Source organism: Cinclus cinclus, chromosome 1 (assembly GCF_963662255.1).
Source record: "Cinclus cinclus chromosome 1, bCinCin1.1, whole genome shotgun sequence".
NCBI classification, from domain to species: Eukaryota; Metazoa; Chordata; class Aves; order Passeriformes; family Cinclidae; genus Cinclus; species Cinclus cinclus.
Window position 1 is genome coordinate 15587408 of NC_085046.1, and position 23419 is coordinate 15610826.

General features: G+C 35.6%; 1 protein-coding gene across 3 annotated transcripts in view; it reads left to right on the forward strand.

Moving 5' to 3' along the window:
- ODAD2 (outer dynein arm docking complex subunit 2) overlaps positions 1–23419 on the forward strand; it is a 70646-nt gene that overhangs the window by 35941 nt on the left and 11286 nt on the right. For all 3 annotated transcript variants that reach the window (XM_062494130.1, XM_062494139.1, XM_062494127.1), the window contains exons 16-18: positions 840–954; positions 12000–12188; positions 12772–12993. In XM_062494130.1, coding sequence (XP_062350114.1) covers positions 840–954; positions 12000–12188; positions 12772–12993 — 526 coding nt within the window. The remainder of the gene's footprint in view (positions 1–839; positions 955–11999; positions 12189–12771; positions 12994–23419) is intronic.

A 23419-nucleotide genomic window follows, 5' to 3' on the forward strand; every position in this document is an offset into this window, starting at 1 on the left:
AAGTTTTGTCTGACCTTCCTTTCCCTTTAGGGTATTTGCTAGAATCTAATGTGAAGTTATGGTCCCCAAGCCTGATCAATATGTAAACATAACACAGATGGTGTAGAGATGCTTCTGATGATAATTCATTTCTCAGCTAGTCATGAAGATACTTTGATTATAGTATGTTTAAGTAGTTATAACATAGTGCTCAGTGTTGGTCTTGTAAGGAAGGAGCATATGGGAAACAAGTTACACGTTATTCATGCCCAACAAAGGATGCTCTGTGGTGTGACCATTTTAATTTCTAATGCTTGATTAGAAACATAGTATTTTAAAATATGTCATAGAGCAAGGTAAATACATTAAGCATAGACTGAATAAAAAGTTAAGTACATAGTTTTGGGCATAAATATTTGTTTTGGAAAGTATTTGTTACTATATGAAAGAGGCCAGTATGCTCACATTCAGATTTCACTTTGGATGCAGATCGTTAAAAAGTCACATGCTTGTTTTCACGTTTATGAGTTCTGGTTATAATGTAGCTTACTTTATCTACTATAAGCACTCTGAATGACAGTGCTGGAAAAAATAAACAACATTAATGAGATTTAGTTAGAAAACATTCTGTCTTTGCATCATTTATTTGCACCCATCTGTTGTAGTGGGCACTGTTTGTTGAGTATGTTGATGGCGATTAGCTGACAATAAAGCACAAGTACTTGCATAAAGCAAAACAGTATGTCAGAATCATGCTAGTGTTTCTTAGAGCAGTGTTCCAAACAAACTGATGTAATTTGAGAGTCAACATTGTCTACTCCATAATTAATATTCCCTTTTTTGGTCTGTTTCTGCAATAGGATAATTGACAGTCTAGATGGAGTTCGCTTGCTATGGTCATTGTTGAAAAATCCTAACCCAGATGTTCAAGCAAGTGCAGCTTGGGCTCTTTGTCCTTGTGTTGAAAATGCTAAGGTAAGAAAGTACTTAAAGTAACAGTTATATTATAAATATACTCACAAATAAGTTTTATATTTGGATAATTTCCAGCAATACTGTGCTGTTTGCTACTTACACTCTCATTATTTTATTCTGTTAACTATTTAAAAACATATGTATTTACTTTTCAAAAGTGGATACTCCTCCATCTAGCACCCATTATATAATGTGTTTTGCCTTTACGGTCTTTTCTGTTATTAACAAATATATTTTAGTAACTTATCAGGACCTAAGCTTACTGTTCCCAAATAAAGCATGATGAAAATCTGACAATGCTGAAAACAGAAAGCTTCTACTTATAGGCTATGAATAGCACAGGTAGTTCTAGTTGTTCTGCACTGTGAGGTACTTCAGCTGTGCTCTCAAGAGACCATAATTTGGTTTCAGAGCATATTTTAGACTCTGTGCCAATGTAATCTTCAGGTTTTCTGCTCAGACTGCCAACAAAAAGTGCCAGTTGTGAATAGTGGTGGTTGTGCAGGTCAGTTGAGTACAGAAGACTGAGCTATTCATTTATTTCAAGTCAGTTTCCAAATAGAGATAAAATAGTGAGGATAAGCTGCAAGTCATCTCTCTGAATTCTTAGCACTAACATAGTAAAATAAATGGGCATGGGTTTATTTCCCATTAGAAGTTTCCTAGAGTACTAACTTAATACCTTAATCCTTCTACAGTACTAGCTTCCATTTCTGATTTACCTCTATATTTAATGCAACATTTGCATCTTTTCTGTACTATACAAAAACTATATATCCTTCTACACAGAATTGGAGATCCTGACTACGTAAAGAATAGTAATTCCTTCAAAGTGCTACATATCTGTAGCATCCTTTGCAGGCAGTTTCCTGTTTGCAATTGAGCACTGTGTGGCTGCTATTAATTTATGTAGATGATTTGATGATACAGATATATGAATATAGAGATACATTGATATATAATGAGAAAATTTGGTGTTTTTTGTAACTCAAGCAATGCTTTTTTTATTTCTTCCCAATGATTTCTACAATGGCAGCTTGCTTGTCATTTTTCACACATGCTGGTTATTCTGAATTATCTTTTAATCTTTTTTTTCTAAATGTGCACTCTAGTGTAGTAAAGTTTTTTGGTGCCTAATGGTGCAGTCTAAAGATATCTCTTCTGTATAGGCAGGAATATACCTGCCTCTCTTGAACAATATTGCTATAACTGAATGTTAAAACGCTGCTTGATCTCAGTACTGATGTAATACTTCCCATGTGTAAGAGTCTGCAACTTGAAGTGCCAGAGTAGAACTGCACATTGCTAGAACTTCCACTAAAAGCATTTTTGCAGAAACCAAGGGAATAGAGGACAAATACTGAAATTATGCATTACATGGATTTTTTTCTTCATTTTTTCCCTGGGGTGTTTGATGAGTGCAAGCTATGTACACCCTCAGTGTAGCTATTCTCCTTTCATCTCTCTTGGCTGCCTGCCCTAATGCTAATCTGTGATCCCACAAAGAGTTCTTTGTGTGACACTGAGGCCAAGTGGCTCACTGAAACAAAGCTACCAATAATACCCTTTCCGCTGACACTGAATGGAATGAAATATGTATAAAACAGCAACTACAGCCACACTGAGGAAGTGCAGCAACTATTTCTATCTAAAGAGAATTTGGTTGGGTTTTTTTGTTTGAAGTTAATATTATTCAACAGTTTACATGATCTTCCAAGAAGCAGTTTGGTTTATGCAGTGCATGATTCAAAAGCAGTAATAAGTACATGACTTTAAAGGGTTATGTGTGTTCCGGCCTTTCTAAGCCTGTACTGTGTTTCAAATAGCTCTGAGAATGGAATTGGTTTTCTGTTTGTGTTCTTTTGTGGAGGTTGTTGTAGTTCTCTTCTGTGTTGTGGACGCTCAGAGATGAAATTGAACTTGTTAGTAGTATCATAAACAAATTTTGATGACAATGTAATGCAGCATCCTTTTTTCTGCACAGATATTTTCATTTTACAACCAACTTAAAGGTTATTAAAAATCTTAGAAGCTAATCAAAAGTTCTGATTGGGCTGTTATTTTATAGTATGTGATTACATGTTTCTCTTTCATGGTTACTCTCACTATAATCTGTTTAAGAATACTTCCCATAGAATTTTATCAGTATGATGTAGCTAAATGATACTGTTTGTTACAAAGGAATTAAAGGAATTATCTTAATAGAAGCAGTTTCTTATTCATTAGTTCCTTCCAAAAGGAAAAGTAAGTACTGCAGGCACATTGCTAGTAGCAAAGTGTAAGTGCACTGTCCAAGAAACACAAATTATTATGAAAAATGAATAAGAGAAGTCTACTCAACTCTGTTGATGTTGGAACAGCAATATTTGGTTATGATGCTTCTTTGAAAAACAGTACTTGTAATGTTCTCCCAGTATACATCAGCCCAAACATAAACATTTGGAGAAATTCTACAAAGATGTAATTTGGGCTATTATAAAAATCACCCAAATGCATTTTGCCAATAAGAGGAACATTGCCAGCTTGAGTCTGTATGAAAATTCTTATTTCCTCAAAGAGGAACTTTCTACCAGAATCTTTAAATAAATTAAAAGAGAAAAAAAAAGTGGGAGAAGAGTTCTAGAGGTTATTTTCTGTTCTCATATTTAGTAGAGTTTTGGGGTGCAAACATTAAAATGCAAATGGTAGTGCCAGGCATTGTGGGTTTTTGTCCTATGTGCCTGCATATCAACTTCCAGCATTTAGTTTTAGATTTTTTATGACTACAACTGTGAGGCTTTGTTAAAGAACATTGTTAAGCCATCTATGTGTAGAGTTGTCCTGGTTTTAGCTAGGGTGGAGTTAATTATTTCTCAGTAGCTGTTACAGTGCTGTGTTTTGTCTGTCAAAATAATTTAAGTAAAGAGTCAGAGATTGGTAGTTTGAACGACAAGAGAGAGAAAGTTACTCTGTTTTCTTAGAATTTGCTTGTGGAATGACATCTCACCCTTTTCTAATAAATGATGGTTTCAGGTCTACAGGAGACTATCAGGGGATGATGAAAGATGATGAGACATCGAAAGTTGTCTGTGTATTTCTTTCATAAAGGGAAAGAGAATGTCCATGCTGAAACAAAAAATTCCCAAACCAAAACTAAAACCAGGTTTAGGAGGGAAGGGTCACAAAATGGGTATGTGTGAAGGTCTGTTAGTCTTCAGTCCTGCAACAGTATTATATAATGTGGAAGTGAGGAAGTGAGGAAGTTTGTAGCCAACCACAGCCTGGAGTTAACCTATGGGTAGAAAATATGTTGCTGATGACCTATTCTTACATCGATTTTGCTTGTTATGGGAAGTTTAACATAACCATATGTACAAAACCACAGAGAGCATTTCTTTTCTAAGAATAACAAAGAAATGTAGTTGAAGTTGGAAATTCTTCTAATATTTCAAAAATAGTAAAACCATTTGCTGTTTTAAATACATTAGGATCCTTTGATTGCATATTTTACAAATTTAAAGCTATAGTGTGTAAAGATAATTGTGCTCCATACTGCACACTGTTGTTCCTTTGTTTTATAGTTTCAAAATTTTAGTTAAGTACTACCAATGCATTTTTGTTTATGTACCATTGTTGGGTTAAGCCTAAAATGTCAAAATTCCCTTCTTGTGTATGTACAGCTTTTCCAGGTTCTTTATTCTCCTTTCTGTGCTTCTTGCACTTTTACACAGAAACCTTGGTTCAAATTCAGTGCTCTTATTACTCTCTTTACATTTTTCTATTTGTTTTCTCTAGACATTATAATTTTTTACTTCTGTCATACCTACTTCTCTATATTTGTTCTCATTTTATGCAGTTTTTACTCCCTGGTATCTGGATTTAGTTCTTCCAAATTTTTAAGCAATTTTTGGTAGCCAAGCATCAAAAGCATACCATAAGAGGAACAAGAAGGAATTTTTTGCTTTCCTCTGAATTCTTTCAGAGAGGCAGAGTGCTCAGAGATTTCGGAAGCCCAGGAATCCCGACCTGGCTTGGTAAATCCATAAGTGACTGCCCTGCTTGCAGGGTGTGTACAGAACGAGCTCATCCAATGACTCTTGACACAGGCTGCCCAGTTTAGTGAACTGACTCTCAGGAGTTATTTGGGACTCCTACAGACATGTTGGAGATCCTGAATGGACTGATATTAATTGCCCTGTGGTCTTTAGGGTCCACAAATACAGGAGTCCTGTTTCTGTAAAATGCATAACGTGGAAGCTGGGAAGCCAAGGGTGCAGCCTGTATCTCCCTCGCACAGGAGCCTTGGGCCCTAAGTTCCATGCAATGCAGCTGCCTGAGAGCTTGGAGACCACAAGAAGCCAAGAAGCTCAGGAGCTCCTGGAGGCCTGGATTTCCAGCTGTTTGGCAGGCCATTAGGCAAGAAGTCAAGGATTCTATGAAAACTAGAAGCCAAGGAGCCTGGCAGGCTACTCACCAGCCATCTGGCTGACAAGAGAAAAGATGAAGAGACATGCTGGTTATTTAACCTGCCTTTCTGCCTGGTTTGTGTCAAAACTTTTCAGGAAGTCGTTGTATTCTTATGGAAGGTTTTGGTTCCATTCCATTAGCATTTTCTTTAGCATACTGTTCCACTGGAAAATATTTGACCAGCTTTTCTTGTAGCTTGGTTTATTAACAGCTACACATGCTAGTCAACAGCTTGTTGTGTAGCTTCTTTACCTTTAAATCTGACTCACTAATAGGATTTTAAAAGTCTAGAAAAGGTTTAAACCCATCCTTCTCTGATTTTTTTTTTCCTCTCTTCTATGATTTTCTATTTTATCCGTGTCACTCTTTTCCTGTCTTTACTCTCTCATTTGCCACTGGGACTTCCATAGGTCTTAAACCAAGAAAAGAGCATGGAGATAATAGTTTCATTTGCTACCTAATATATACCAGAAGATTTCAACCAATCATTTTATCTAATAATGAAACTTTTAATTGAAGTAAAACGTATGTTATACTTCATGCTGCATGTTCAGATTGTTGGTGATCTGTAATGGTGAGTGGTACAACATTATATGATTGCCTTCTTATATCCCACTCTATTTCTGGATCCATGCCAGACATGCAAAGACAAACAATAACTATTTTAGCAACTTCTTAGTCTGTGTTGTCACTGCATTGATTGTTTCACTAGAGCATCCTCAAAACATTCTAATATTGCTGTCTGTGCTTCTACAATATTAAATTATATATTAGTGATTATCTCATAAACATATTAATGATTACAAGAAGTTTGCTTAGACATGTTTGAATTCGATTCAATCAAAAAACAATTGAAATCATGTTTTTCCAGTTATTCGATATTGTTTCTCATATATACATTACTTAAATGCTCCTCAAAATAATCTAAAGTAATAGAGACAACTGCGACATCAAAGGACTTTGATATTCATTGTTTCACTGCTTATGTAAAAAAAAAAAAAAAAAGAAAAGGGGGTGGATTTTGGCAATTACCCTGCACTGAACACTTCAGGTATGGTCTGGCAGACTGAAAAGTGAGGAAAACAACAGGCAGAAGGACTACTAAAAGTTGCATTAGTGACTGATTAGTGGTAGACTTTTTCCCTACTGACATTTTTAGAGAACCTGCATTGCATGCCTTCTTGGGCTGTATGCTTGGATAATTGACTTCTCTTTGGTTCCTTGAAACTGTCAAGAGCAATACAATTGCCAAGTGCACAGTGGTCAAATCCCTGAAGAGAGAGGAAATTCTGAAGAGGAATTCTGCTCTTACAGGCTATAGAGTAGTATTGGTACCATGTCAAAGCAACTCTCCTTTGTTGCTTTGGCTTTAGTTGCTTCTTTGAGGTAAAGAGGACAGGAACATCCATGTTCATTATCTGCTGTTGTTTTCCCAATATCTTGCATTTTCCCAGCGCATTGCATTTTCAAGCACATTTTCTCATTGCATTTTCTTACAAAAGAAAAGTTGTAGATGTAGGGAAGTAGTTTCATCTTACAAATGCTTCTTCATCTGTTCTGCTGTGGTGAAAGCCTCCATAACTGTATAGACAGGAATAAAATGATCCTTAAAAATATAAAGTAATTTGATCAATATTACCACTGAGTTACTTAATATGAGCAATTAATAGAAACTTCCTTATATAAATTTTGTTTTCCATTTTCACTGAGTAGCTGTATATAGAAACTTCTTTGCATTTCTTTATTTTGAACTTTAAATTGGTTTGTACCAATGAGAAGTTATTCAGCTAGGAATAGCAAATGAAAGGAAAAGCTTCCTTTATTAAAGAAAAGGTGTTTTAAAGATGACTCTTGATAACTAAAGTTGGTTTGCCCAGCCATACCATCACTTTTGTGGGCAGAAGTGATTCAATTTGACAAATTAGCTTTGACTCCTTAAACTTATTAAGATGTCTTGAGAGTGAAATATTACTTTTCTTTAGAGGATAAATTTTATCTTTCAAGTGGAGTATATTTTAAAGATAAACACAATGTATTCTTGTAATAGCATGTTTAGTTTTAAATCTTTCAAATAAAGAAAACAGTTTTCATTTTGGAAGAAATAAGAAAGGAATTGCATTATGAAAGAATTCAGTAGTTCTTCTACGAGACCTGTATGTCTCTACTAAAGACTGATGAACTTTATTTATTTAATGAAAATAAACACAAAAAACATAGCATATCGTGATGAGAAAATTCAAAAATTCCAAATGTTTTCCTTGTATAAATAACACAAAGACCAAGTCCTACAAATACCTTAATAGTTTCTGTTCTTAATTAGAAAAACTGCAAAGCTGGACTGTCTCACAGTATTTTTGCTCTTGGTTGAAGCCAATATAGAAGTAAGTGAAAAGGGAAGGTTAACTGCATCATGTTAATAGTCATGCAGGCCAGCAAGATGCAAATATGGAATAAACAGTAGGCAGATGAGGCTTTTATTAACACAGCAGGTAACTTTTCTGGCCTCAGCATCCGTGCCAGTTAGGTGTGTTTTTACTGCTTGAACTTGCAAACTCATTCCCCTGAATCCAATTTTAAAATAGTATTTCTCATCCTTTCTGAGGATAAAAACTTCCACTACTTAGAAGATGTGGTCACATGAAGTCATGAAAGAGTCTGTTACTTGAACCATAATTTAACAATTCATGTTTTTTTCATGTGTCGCCTCAGGTTAAATGTTGCATTAAAAAGTATAATGATGAAGATATAAAATTAAGGTATCTCCTGCTAATACAATAAAGCCTTCTTCCCCCTTTCTGTTTGGTTTGTTTTGTTTTGTTTTTCTTTTTTTCACCTTTTTATGACTTCTTTAGATGTCTTTGCATTTGGCCTCTTACTTTGTTCAGCTCAGGAAATATTATTGTTAAAACAGGTGCATTCAGCCTGTAGTTACCACATGCATGCAGACATATACAATAAAACCATGTGGTTTATTGCTTGTTAGTGATTTTATCTATGTTTTTCTCTATGAAGACAGTTTCTAGGCTTTATTCTTTTTTTTTCCTTGCCTACTTCTATCTGAATAGCCTTGTTAGGACAAGCAAGAAATAAAATTTTGTCACAATAGGTAAGGGAGTGGGATATGTGGAATACAATGTAGTACAGATAAATATGAAAGCTTAACACAAACCAGTAGCCAGAAATCACAAACACTTTGAGTTGCTTGACAAAGGAAGTTTTTTGTCAATTAATTTAGAAGGTGGAATTAAAAGATTGCATTTTTTCTAATTGAAACAGAAAGTAAAGAAGTATTTCCAAAGACATGTTATATATTATTTTTTATCTTACGTTAATTAAAAAAGTAAAAATGAAAATGCCTGAGAGTATTTGAAAACTAATATCACAGAAGTTACTTTACACAATGACCAGTATCTGATCACTGATACAAAGAACGTAGATTCAGAAGAATTCAGTCATAGTCTCTGCAATCACAGGCACAACTCCATATAAATTCTTTTTGAAATATTGAGGTATGGTAATTGGATATAATAAATACACATATTTCAGTTTAAAAAAAGAAACCTAGAAATGTACTGTACAAAGCAAGTGTGTGGTTTTGCTTAAATTATACAAAACCCATCATGTTTGTTGTTTAAATTTCTCTGAAAAAAAAAAGAAATCTTGTACATAACAGAATGAATTTTAAAGGTCTCGTTTTGGTCCTTCTTTCCACTCATTGTTCTTCAAATTTCTTGCTGTTTTGCTTTCCTCTTTGTCTTGAACAGACACCAGACTACACCCACAATCACATTTGGGAAACTTCCCTGACATGTGGTTTCTGCAGTTTCCCTCTGCTTTTCATCACTGGTAGAAAGTTCTGTCCTTGTATTTGCTTGGTTTTGCAGATAATTATTGAAACTCTTTTCTTTTTCTTACTGCAGAATTGTTTATATGTTATTTCATTACTTCAGTGGGATATACTTTATTCCAAAATGTGGAAAATATAAGCTTGTCAGGAGAGAAATTCAACAAATAGGATTATAATCTCCTGAAAAGAAAATATATACAGGTAGAAAAATATAAAATATTGGTATTGGTTCATTAAGATGCTATAAAGGCTACCTTACCTCTTCATGGAATATCTTTCAAAAGCAGGAATAATAATATGTAGATATCTGAACCATGCAGAAACACGGAATCATGTTCAGGGCCCTTTCAAATCTTAGACCTTGAACTGTAGCATTTACTGTTGAACAGAAGCCTTTCTCATCTTGTGCATATATTTATGCACTAGGTAATGCTGTAATGACCTTCAAAGATTGGAAGTAAATATAAAATATTTCATTTTCTTTTCTCCTCCCATGTCTGGTAATTTAGCTTCTAGCCCTTGAGTACATATAGATAAGAATTTTGTATGTAGAAGGCTTTCTCAGTAACCCATTACATATCGCCTTGGGTCTAATTTTAAAATTTCAAGACAAACATGGAAACTGATATGAAGCAACAGTGTTTTTATTCAGGTGATTTATCTGTAGATGCATGACATTGTGGTATGCATACACTAGCAATTACAACATACAAGCAATTAGAGAAGGACATTTATGCTGGTGTATCCATGGGAAACCCTCTGTAAGCCCCCCTGCTTCTACATGCAGCCCACATGGTAATAGAGTGGCAAAGCACTGCCCTTCCTTCTCCTTCTTAACTAATTTTCTGAGCCACAAACCTGTGTTGTCCTTCTGCATTTAGATTCTATTTTAATTTCTGTACTGACCTCTGCTATGTGTTCATTTTGGGGAGTTTTAGGACTTCTGCATGAAGTTTGCTCTTGGTTGCTGCTGTTTTTCCACATGCTGTGGCTTCCATTTTTCATCCTTCCACAGTCTGGCTTTAACCATTCCCTTCCACTCTCAAGATTTGTTCTGCCTGTGGCAAAAATGTTTCATTCCCAGTGGACCTACCCACCACTTTTGCTTTCTGTGAGAAGGAAACACAGCTAAGAGTTCTGTTTGACATTTAGACCCAGAAAAAAAAAAGATGGAACTTCAGCATCTCATGAAATCTTCATTTACCAAGTCCATGATTTGATGGATTTGCTCAGCAAAGCTAACACAATACAGTTGGACCCTACTCTGTTCATAAATCAGCCCCCCAAAAGAAATAAATATAATCAAAACCATGCTTAGCCTTCAGGGTCACTCCCTAGCCCTGGGAAAGTTCAGACAATCCATATTTGCTCTTACATGAAGTCCGAAGGGTTTCAGGAGAGTGGTTAGTATTTTTTATTCAAAATTCTCCTATTGACCTGTTGAAAGAAACAAATAAAAGTAATTCCACTTGCAGACCTTTCTTTCCATCCCTGCACCTTTATCACTGCTGAGGAGCACAAGCTGAAATTTATCCTGTGAAGTTACTGCCAGCCATTTGACCACTTGACTCTCATTCCAGTGTAATAGTTTGACACCAGATCATCCAATGCCACCTTCAGATGTGCCACTGTAACATCACTTCAGGAAGTCTGTGCTCAGAAAATTTCTAAATCAGAGAGAATATTTTCATATTGAACAACCCTTAATGGATTTTTTTTTCTTTGAATTTGCCTAATATGTACATTTTTTGAGAGCCACTGCAATCCTGCTCCAAGGACTTCCAGCTTCTCAGCTGTACACTGTTTAAAAACAATTCTGATTCCTGATAACGTGCCACCCACTAGTTTTCATTTCATGATCCCAGTTGTTCTTCAAGAGAGATCCTGGTGTGCCCTTCCCACTCTACTCAAGGTTCTGTACATCTATATCACACTGCTCCTTCTTTTTCATTTATTACCTTGAGTGTTCTAGTTGGTTAGTGATTCCTTCTACAGAACAGTTCCCTACCACTGGTTATTCTTGTTGTCTTTCTCTAAACCTTTTTTAATGTTACGATAACTTTTTGAAGATGGTAAAAATGGACCAGATCTGCCCACTGTATTCAAGAGCAAGGCACATTGTTTTCCATTTCATTTTTATGGGCAAACTTTGACATTTTTCCAGGGTAGTTTTTGTGTCCTTTATTCACATTTTACATTGATTTTTTGTACTCTGAGGTTCACTATGGTTCTCCCACAGTTGCTGTTATGACTTGTGTAATTTTCCCTCTTAACTATTCCTGAATACTCACTGACATTGATACAAGAAAATAGTATTGTCATTCCTTTGTCTTAGCTGTCAGACGAAATGTAGGAAACAGGAGACACTTGGAGAGTCTAACAGGAGTGTCTGTTGCTGTGTTAGATGCCCTAAGGTGTGCAAGGCACCCATCTGGCCACTCTGATACTACTGATAAGTGAGACTTGCATCCTTATAAAGTGGCAGCTTGAGACTTTTATATCCTGTGGTATGAAAAATGATAGATACCTTTATTTAGGCATTGAATTTCTGCCTGTATGGTGGTATGTAAAACAGTCTCATGCATCAATCAGAAGAGCTCCAAGTTCCAAATTAGCCATATTTCTTGGTGAAGGCAATAGAGCAATTGCTGCAGTTTTGAATGAATATATCATGCCAATCTCTTTTTTAAACATTTGAGTATAAATACTGATTGAATATTTAAAAGCTATGTTTCTTTTGATTCTCATTTAGAATTCTGGGGAAATGGTTCGATCATTTGTTGGTGGCTTGGAACTGATAGTCAATTTGCTAAAATCAAAGGATAAAGAAGTTTTAACAAGTGTGTGTGCAGCCATTGCAAATATAGCTAAAGATGAAGAAAACTTAGCAGTTATGACGGATCATGGAGTTGTCCCTCTCTTGTCCAGGCTAGCAAACACAGTAAGTAATATTTAGACATATCATGCAAAGCATCAGAATATCTTACATCAGACTGCATTATGCTCATCTAAAAGGTTATGACAAGAGCAGTAGATTTTGCAGCAGTTACAAGGAAGAGCTGTGGAATCATTCCTCTATGGGACATATATTGGACATCAAAACAGTCTGTGTCTGCTACTAAAATTGGTTTGGAAGATGAGCTTCATTTTAATGGTTACTGTTGCAGAATATTGCTTTTGAGAGGTGCAGCTGCTGTATGAAAAAAGCCCAAAGGGTTGAGAAAACAATAAATCTGAACATGCAGAAAAATCTCACTGATGGGGCTATATTTTACATTGTAATGCTATCTTATCTAATTTCCAGTCAGTCTAAAAGTACCTTTGAAATAATATAAAAATTCACAGCACTTGCTATAAAAAGAACAAGAGACTTTAATAGCTTTATGCCTTACAGCTCTCTCCAGTTTTAATTGTACTGCAATTAAATTGGGATGCCTTAAAGATGTGTGGGAATACAAATCTGCTTTCTGATGAATTTTTGTGTGTGTGTTGACTTTAATTTGTTATGTTTTTCCCTTCTTCAGAACAATAACAAGTTAAGACGTCACTTAGCAGAGGCCATTGCCCACTGTTGTATGTGGGGCAGCAATAGAGTTGCCTTTGGAGAGACCAAGGCTGTAGCTCCTTTAGCACGATACTTGAAGGCAAAGGATCCATTAGTTCATAGAGCAACTGCTCTGGCTTTATATCAACTTTCAGAGGACCCAAACAACTGTGTCATCATGCATGAAAATGGAGTGGTGAAGGTGAGGTGGAAGCTTTTTCTTACTTGGGGTTCGAACTATTGAAGACGTTTGGCATGGTCAAAAAAAGAGATCTGTAATTTGAAATAGTTCTTGAATACTGCTGTGTACCTCAAATTTTCTAAACTTTATGCTAGAAATGTTTGGTTAATTAGTGAATTACAGGATTTTGGTGCCAAAAATATTACAGCTAGGTGGGTTTTGGGAGTGCAAGTATGATGTGGACATTAATCTTTAGAGTACTTTGAACTAGGCCGATGGTCACGTGACATTAGCATTTTGTCATTCTCAAATGATATTTGCTAAAGAAGTTGGGTTATCTTAATGGATGGTTGCCTAATATGTCAGTAAGTCACCTTGACACTGATTCTAACTGGATTTGGGGACAAATTTAGATAGAGTATTATAAAGGCGTAGTTTATCTGGAGCTGTTTTGGTGAATTCTGCATTTACTTACAAAATCCTTATTTTAGGAGTTAAGCATAATCAATCACATTCTGAAAAGATCTTATCCTAGAACAAAATTTTCTTTCAAAAAGATTTTTTTAGCAAAGTTTTGTCTCACTAGGTGAAGGTAGAAGAGTTATTCCTTTGGCACAGGAGGGATGATCATTATGGCTTTAGTGATTGAGATAGTAGGAGTTCTCAATTTTCACAAATTCCCTGAAAGATTCACTGTATGCAGACCTTTCATTTTACATGTTCTTCAAGTGAATGTATTTACAGTAAGAGTTGACTTATAATGCAGTGTTATTTTAATCTTGATTTTATTCCTGCATTTATGATAGCGTACTTCATTGTAAGCAGTTCCAATTCTGGCATAGTTAATGGTCCTGAATTATCATACATTTATTTGTATGGCTTTAAAGGATCCACTGGTCAAAAATACTTAAATATTCAGTTTAAAGGCCAGTACTTCTACTTACTCAAATCGAAGATACCCTTTCAGCACTGGAGAGTAACACCTTCCTATCACAGTTGCATTATATTGGCTGTACAGCACAGAGGAATATGTCCTGTACTACAGTATTAGCACTTGTTCATTTTTAAATCTTACTTCTCTCTCTGTTCAACTGGGACAATCCATTTTCTGACCTCCTCTCATCTATTTTCTTTCATTTTATTATGAAGATTTCAGGTTATATGAGTTGTAGCACACTGATTCTGCTGATGCACTTAGAATAATTCCACCTTACTCTAGGTTCACATTTATTTTTCAATCCTAATTAAAGTGTTTGGACTAATAAAAAACATTAATTTGTGCTTCCAGATAAATAGGGATGTACAGAAAAATATAACAGGCATATAATGTTTTTTTTTATTATTCACAATATTCTGGATTTTCCAGATGTGCTAGTCCAAGTGCTGTTCTGTGTTGCCAGAGCTGAGCCGATTGTGAAGCAAATCAACACATGCACCATGACAGCTTAGGGCACAGATGACCATTCCACCACCACTTGAGAGCTTGACTCCCTTGCTGGCCCTGTTGGAATTGCCATAAAGAAGCAATAACTGGAGTTTTGGAAAGGCTAGAGATGCATTCCCAGATGGCAAAGAGAGTGGGTGGAGATTTAATTGCATGAATGCAGGAGTTAGTCCAGGGCTGAGTCTTGCCTGGCCTGTTCAGTTGGTCTGTCCAGCACGGGCGAGGCAGTAGTTGCAGCACTCTGTCCATGGCATTGGATGTCTTTGCTCAGTGCTTCACAGTAATGACAGAATGCCTGGGTGTTTTCCTTCTTCTAGCCTCTGCAGTGAATAGTTGACTGAAAGCATACTTTGTACTTATATAGAGGTTGTTATGTACAGGTTATTCCAGGACCAATCATATTTTTTCTAGGAAACTTGTTTGGATTTTTTAAATTTTTTTTTTAATCTTTTACCAGATATCTGGTGTTTCAGTGTTTCAGATCCTGCATAGTTGGATTAATGTCACAGCCTCTATAGTTGAGATTAGGTTGCAATACATGCCTAATCCCAGGTGTTCTTCAGCACATGTTCATGTGCTGTGTTCACATACAAGGAATGTGTGATGCTTCAGGGAAACATTTAACCTGTGTGAATGATACAGTTGCTGAGTGCTTTAACTGTTGGTTAGAGACTTTCTCAAAGCATTAGACTTTCTGACCATTCTCTATTCAATGTGTGTATGGATTTATTTGTCCAGGAAACCAGTAATAAAATTATAAACAGAAAATAATTTCAATCAGATTGTTGTATTTCACATTTTGCTACTGCTTCAAACATTATTTGTGAATCACAAAACATCAGTTGTGAGAGAACCAGTGTTGGAAGTTTTCACCTATTTGTAACTGCACCCAAAATACATTCCGTTTTCTCAAGTGAGTCTATATGACAAAAATCTTGGGAAGTCACTGGTGTATGTCAGCTGCTTTGTGAAATTCTGAGGAGACAAACGGGGATTTTGGAGGATGCTTAGAAAGGTAGTTGATGAAGTTTTGCTTTTATGTTCAGTTCCACGATCAATGTTCTTATGGCTGGGAATGGAACAATGGTTATGACCTGTGATGAATAAATACTTTCTTTCTACCAAACACCAGGACATATTTCCTCTTTCTCAAGTAAAAATTCATGGCTGTGCTGGAAAATAGATTTGCATCTTCAAAGATCCATGTCTTTGCATGTTCTGAGACATTTTCAATGTCCCACACTATGTCGGACACTAGACAGAAGGAGAAATTGATAGACATCAGAGTAAGGAATAGGTATCAGTTTGAATTCAAAATTGGAGATAGTCAACCTCAAACCAAGGGAGAAGAAAAATCCAGTGAGGGTTTGGCAGTTTACAGCTGAGATAAGCAGGAATATCAGTCAACATTCTTTACACCTGGAGTCTGTCACCATTATAGGGAAGAGAAATTAGATAATTTACAGACAGCTGAAAGCAGCACCAAGCCATCACCACATTGTTCATGGAAACAGCAGAATATTTCCCTTAGAGCTATTGCAAAGGAACAAAGATGTCCTCCTATATTTGCCTGCTGCTGAAACCTTAGAACAATCAAGTTCATTCATGAAAAATATGCGTAACTGTGAGCTAAAGAGTACAGGTTTGTTATAAGGGATGCCCTTGTAAGATGAATTGTAAAAAGACTGGGGAGAAAATGGGAGACTGAGAAAGTGCAGTTACTTCAGTAGTGAAAAGATGACTGTAAACATGTTTTAAAGGAAGAAGTCATCAGAAGATGCTACAAGATATTTAAATCATTATCCTACAGACCATTCAAGATAATACAATGCTACTCTGTGCTACAGTCACTCTTTTTCTTGGTTATGTTGGCAAGCTGTAGATTTGGATTGTTTCTGAAGGGAGTTAGTGAGGATGGTGGTGTGATAGGACAGGCACTCATGCAATTGCTCATATTATACCTTCTAAAAGGCTTCAGATATTAAAAAAATCAAAGTAGATACTAGTGAAAACCATGTAGCTGATTATTCCTGGTCATTCTTCCTTTGTAAATGAAGGAAGATGAAAGATAATCTCCTATGGAGTTAATTTCTGCTATCATGGAAGCTAATTTCTGATCTGTAAGTGATATAAAGGATTTGGTTTTGTGGATGGTGGTGATGATGATGATGATGATGATGACTGTGTAAAGAATGTAAATTATGAGGCTAATGAGACTCTGAGGAGTCTCTGAGGAGGTTATTAAAGTAAGTAAGTAAACGAAAAAAGTAAGAACAAGAGAAAATAAATAACAAAAGTCAGGCTGTAGAAGAACAAAATCAAATTAGTAAATCATCTTAACTGTAAATGTTTACACTGTGCACAAGCCAAACTGAAATAGTCATCCCAATTCATATAATAGTCAAGGAAGAGGAATAGCTTTATTACTGTTTCATCTCTTTTAATTTGGACATTTATGCAAAGATAAGGCACCTTGGTTTCTCTTGGTAATATTTTCTGGTCTTCTTTGGCTGTAATGACAGTGCAGGTTCAAAGGTCAGATCTGCACATCTATGCTGTAGGTATCTATGTTTAATGGTGTGAATCCCACCCAAGGCGCTTGAGGACTTTTTAAAAACTGAGTATACAGTCCATTTCATTATTAGATAAGAATGACAGAATTCTGAATAATAGTGCAATGAGAAAGAGCTATTAAAAATACTAATATTTCTTTTCCTAGAAGAATACAAATGAGTTGAATTTATATGCTATGATGGTGATGAAACTCAATCCGCCCAGCCATAACTGAAGCACACTTTGAGTATGATCTAATAATGCCATATGTTTTAAATTAGTGGATCTAACTAACTTGAATCCAAGGATTTTGAAAGAGATCTTTGGAGTATTAAGGATGGATTCCTTTCGTCTAACTTTGGCCACTTTTAGGTATGGAGTTTAAAGTAGTCTAAACTAAGACACCTTCTGCAGGCAATGGAAAGAGAAAGACACCTGCAGACTTATCCTAGCTGAAAATAGATGCCCAAGATATCTGCAAGAAGTAGACTCATGAAAGTGCCTAATTTTCTCCACTGGATGTAGAAAGGACCTAGGTGACTAGCTCAGACTAAACAGCTAGCTTTCAGACAGCTGAATTTAAATTAATATCCTCCTGGATGTTGATTTTCAACAAGCTTGTGGTACAGGGGAAGTTGAAGAGCTGCAAAAGAGGTAATATGCCAGTATTTTAAAAGCCCAAATAAGATTATAGTCTGGTAAACTGGACACTATTCTCACATTGCATAGTTGTAGGTCCACACATTATAATACTGGAAGGATCATTTTAATGACCGAGTCTGACTAGCCTTGCTCATGCGAACCAGAGACATTGCTTCATTTTTTTCTGTTTGGAATAGAGTATATCTTTTAGAAAAACACTGACTCTTTACTTAAAAAATTCCAGCAATGGAAAATCCACCAGAGACATCATAACTTGTTCCAGTAGTTAAATACCTTCCCCATAAAAACATTTGCACCTTATTTGTAGCCTAAGGTTTGTCTGGCTTTATCTTTTGCAATTACATGTATTTTGTTTTTGCTTGGTAAGCTGACAAGCCCTACATAACTTCTGTTCTCATATACATTCCTACTGAAAAAAATGAAATTGCTTGTCTCATTATAATATTTGTAATTAGCTAGGCAAGTGTAATCACTGATGGATTTTCTATCTTTTTAATTCTTTAATTATATTTGTGTGTCAGTTCAGAATTTTTTATTTTTGGACTTCCTTTTTGGACTGAATTGCAACATACTTCAGAACAAACTTCAGTATTCCAGTAATACCTGTCTGTATGAATTCTTAAATCAGGTAAAATAACTTCCCTGTTTGAACATCCGAGATTTTCACTATTCTGTTTGGCTACAGTATTGCCCTCAATGTTCATATTTGGCCAATTTTCTACTTTGATTTTCATGTCTTTTTGGAAATAGATCCCCAGGTTAAACCTTTGCATGCTTTAATTTTGGCTTTCATGTGCAGGAGTAAAAATCACCAGTGAATTTAGACCTTGTGAAAAAAGCTGATTTTTTAAGGTGATTAAATCAGATTTTAATTTTTGTTAAAACACTTAATAAATGTCAGATGACTTAGCTCTCATTTTTGTAAGAGTAATTCACAATTCAAAAGCAGCCACAAAATGTGTTCAAGCATTTTATCGTTTTAGAAAGGAAAATATTCAAGAGTCCAGCACAGTGACTCTTCTTGTAATGCCTTTAAAACAAAATACTGTCTTTCCACAGTAGAGGATTGCAGCTTTGTCAGAGATAAGATTCATTAGAAAACTGAAGGAGTTTACTGGCTGAGGAAGTGGTAAACACTTTTGAATTAGAGTGACATGAGTGTATTAAGGTCTGTGAAAAGGATACCAGTGTCTTTCATTGTAAAGGGTGAAGCTAAAAAATGCCTGTTCTGCCTGCCAATGAAATTCTACCTTTACAGGTGCCCAATCAGATGGTATATAAATGTTCTAAAACATTTAAGGAGAACTTCCCACTGATGTGATTTCCAGTACCTCATACGAGGATCCCTTGATGTTTTGACTTAAATTTCTGCTTGAATTCTGAACTGATTAGCTAAGAAATTGTAAAGTTATTAATTTTTTTATTTATGTATTTTTTCTGTGTACTGTGATGATGCTTAAAGGCATTAATCACAGATAAGAGGTTCACTTTGCTGGGGAGCGATGTGTACCTGCATGAGAAGAAGATGACTACAGAAAACTTTCAATTTAGATGTAACACACAGCAAGGTGGAGGTGAACAGATAGGACTGAAGTGCTAGAAAAATTACGTAAAATATTTGTATGTTCATATTTGATAGTGTAAGCAAACCAGGATACACTTTTTTTGTTTCTAATTCATAGCTGCAACTCAGTCATCTTAAGTAAAATGTAAATAACAAATACTGACTGTAAGTTTTTTGTAAAAATCTAGAACTACTGGAGAGTAGCCAGTCACCCAGGCTTTAAGACACTTGCACCATATGGGAACCATAGCTGGTGCTGTTAGCAGGTTTTTGCATGTGTGTGCCTGTGCTGAAGACTGTATGAAATCAAAGTAAATTAGTCTCTCTTGAGATTTGCGTTGTTCTGAGCAGTTTTTATTTTCCAAATTCATTTGAAGATATTTTTCTGTGCTGCACTATGAAAAAGTCGATTTTCTCCAGTTCTTGTTCCATTGTACATACAGGACTACTTATTTTTGGGCTAGAGGAATCATTAACCTAATGATTAAGGTACCTGCCTGAAATGCAGATGGTCAGAGATTTCATTCACATCCTGATATTTTTCAGGGTATTTTTATCCAACCTAGCTGTGCATAGAACTGATCTTTACCTGTACTTTGTGGTCTGGTTTATGCTATTATTTGCCTAACATGGAAGTGCTCTCTGTTTTCTTATATTACAAAGTACTAACAGAGACCTTCTGGAATATCAGTTATGGTAGCTTATAAGAATGTCACCATGAATGCTGAAAAATTTCAACTGCTTGGTGCAATAAAGTGGACAAAGAAGACGCTCAGGCCTTACAGATGAGACTTGATTTGTATAATCATACCTTTTAATTTTTTTTTTTAGTTAGTCTTTTCATCAGCCTCAAGAGGTGCATGGAAGGGGAGGTGGGGAGAGGGTGGATGTGTTCAGCTTGGGTTTGTTGGTTGGTTGATTTTGGTTTATTTGGCAAAGAAGGCATAACAGCTATAATGTATCTTCTGAATCGTGTGTGGAGTTAATAGGAGGTCTTTGTGCTTTTTGAGTTGAATTCTTAGAGGCAGAAAGACTCTTCTATTCCCTTGTAATATTCCAAGATATAAAACCAGTTTGTTAAACCACAGTTTCTGAAAGTTATTGTGAAATGTAGATTTCATATTTGGAAGGTTTTCTATGACTGTGTTAAAAAATACAGCTTCTGTAATTTATTGTGCAGAACTTCCAGAAAACTGGTCATTGTTTACTAAAGTCATAAATCCCTACAAGAAATTTTGGCTAACCATTTTATGTTCAAAGACTTTCATAAGGCTATCTTTGTGAAATAAATTAATGTGAGTTACAAAACATGGAAGACAATTACTAGTAATTTCTACTGAAAACATTCTCAAACCAACTTTTTATCACATACTGTATTTATCTGGAGTATAGAAAATGAAATGCAAAAGCACTGTCACCCACTTCTTTAGGAGTATTTGGCAACAGGTTTGATTGTTTTCTTGTGGGGGCCTTTGGTGACAACATTAAACACATAATATGGAGTTTTACATTATAAAGCAAGGTTTAATGTATCTTCATAAATTAATTCAAAATATTTGATGTGATATCTATACAATAGTACTATTGGGGTATAATAGTATGCATTTGCAATTTACATATTTATGTTGTAATTTTAAGTTTAGAAAAACCCCCTTTGTATCTGTAATGGTTTGCTCTGTTCAGGCTCCACAGTTCAGGCTGGAGATACGGCACATCTGGCACAAACTCCAGGCTGATGCCTGTTGCTTTTTATAACAATTGTTACAGTTCATGGACATTAAGAAAGAGGGCACTAGATTCCAAAATTTCTCCATGTCTGTTGTCTACAGAAAATATGCCAAATCCCTTCACCCACAAATGTATTGATCCCATCACATTTAAATTTTGGATATAAGAGATTCCATAAACCAAGTCACATACTAGCATGTTCTATTCCATTTCAGAAGGATTACTGTAAATTGACAGTGTTACACTAGTTTCCATTGTGTTAGCAGCTGCCAGGTTGCTTTAAACATTTTGCTTACAGTTTCAGCTCCAGAAAGCAGGAGCCAGTAGTCAATCTACCTTCCTTATAAGCAAGATGTCACTATTCATAAAGTAAGGCTACTTCTATGTAAAACATTTTGCTTTTGCACCATTGACAAAGGTAGTGAAGTTTTGTTTTGGTATAGATTAAGCCTCAGACTTTAGATTACTTTTTTCAAAATTTCACATTACTGAAGTTTATGATATGTAGCAAGTGTTCTGTTAAAATCTGGCTGATTGTGGATGGGAAAAAACAGCAGCCTGAGGGAGATCAGCTTATTTTTGCCCAAACTCTGTGCTTCAGGAGATCTCTAATTTTGTAACATTTGGATAACAAACCTAGAGGCTGGCATAAAGCTCCTCTTGGCACATTTTAAACATCTTTTACTCTTGTAAAAAGAAGCTTGTCCCACTAAGCTGTACGTTTGTTGGAGCTGTTTAACAGTAGCTGTGCCCTGCAGCTCTTTTAGTCATAAATGAGCCATTTCAAATAAGGGCAATTGGAGCCAACTGTGCAGAAGGAATCATTAAAAAAAATTTAAATAGACATTTTTGAAGCTTAAAAATGCACAAACAAAGTATGTTAAATCAAAATATATGCTGCTCCTTTTAATGGAAAAAATTGCTACTGGCTAAGTCTGCCAGCTTCAATAGGTGTGCCAAAAAGCCAAGGAATCTGGCAGAATCTGCAGATAGCAGTTCCATCTTTCATCTATATTTCTTTTCTGTATTTATCTTGCTTTAGAAAATGCAGAGAATGTCTTTTCCTTCTGACTTGGCGCTATTTCCAAACCACAGAAATACACAGAGCAGCTTCTTGCAATTGTTTAGCTCCCTGCACCAGTCTTATCCTTGTGACTGTGTGAATCATTTATTTCTAATTTGGCAATAATTAGAAAGAAGAGCATTAAAATATTTTTGTGTTTATGGAATAGTATCTTAGATGAACTGTCAGATATAAAGTTAGTTTTCTTAATTAAGAGACACTGGCTTTAATGTGTAAGGACAGAATGCCAGGTAATTATTTTTGACATTCAGCTGATCAAAAATAGTTTCCTTGTATGTAAGGAGCTATTCAAAGAATCTGAACATAAGAAATACCAAGAATAAAGTTCTTCCTGTAGAATCAATCACTCAGTTCAGTTTGGCTTCAAGCCCTACTCATTGTAATCTCTCTTATGTTGCCATTGCGAAGAGCACTGTCTGTTATCCTTTAAGTGATAGGGCACAACTTGCTGATATCACTTTCAAGGTGAAGATGCTAAGGAAAAGCCCATTTGCAGTGTGGGGATTATGGGATGGGCTCTAGTGTTAATGTTCCTGGTCAGTGTTCTGTACTTTGGCATCAAATCTGAAGACCTGACAAGGCTGCCAGGCAGCACAAGCCTGATGAGAATACTGTCCTGACTTGAATAAGGGCAGGGACAGGATATGAATTGCTGACACAACTATTCTACAATGCTGATGCATTTTACAATCAATTACATGTGAAAGCTAAAATGTGTCTTCTCCTGGACTATAAGTGAAAGTTTATATGATTTCATTTTATTAAAAATGTGATTTTAATTAATTTTGCTTTTATCTCCAAGCGTAATTATTGGCTGTATTTATTAGCTGCCAGTCAGTGCAGAATTTCTTGCCGTGGTTTATGATACTCTTGATCTCTGGAAGCTTTGAATAAATAAATGTAATGTTAAAGTGAGAGAATATTAGCCAGTAACACTTTTTAATTACTAAAAAGTCTGATACACTGCAAATTACATGTTACCTTTGGATTTAGGGAAACTGTAAAGCTAAATAGAAGGTGCCTTTAGGCAGATTCTAGTCTGCTCGTTGCATTTGTGTTGAAGGTATAGGTAAGAATAAAAAAAAAATTTCCGTGCCATAGGACTGAGAAAACTGTGACTCATAAAGATGCTTCCATACTGCTATACAAGTTCCAAATGACAGCTCCAAATACTAGGATAAAATACATAGTTAAGGCTCTGTGGAAATGGAAAAAAAGTTTAAAATATCAAGGTTTTTAGAACACCTAAAATCAAAACTGCCCCTCTGAAGGTCCTGTCCTTCACCAGTTCTTGTCTACTGTCTACCCTGACCACAGGTGTGTGGGATGAATACAGGTTTATTTGCTGTTTGTATCTCTTTCATTGAATCTGTGCAATCTGCACAAATACAACATTCATTAGACTGGATTA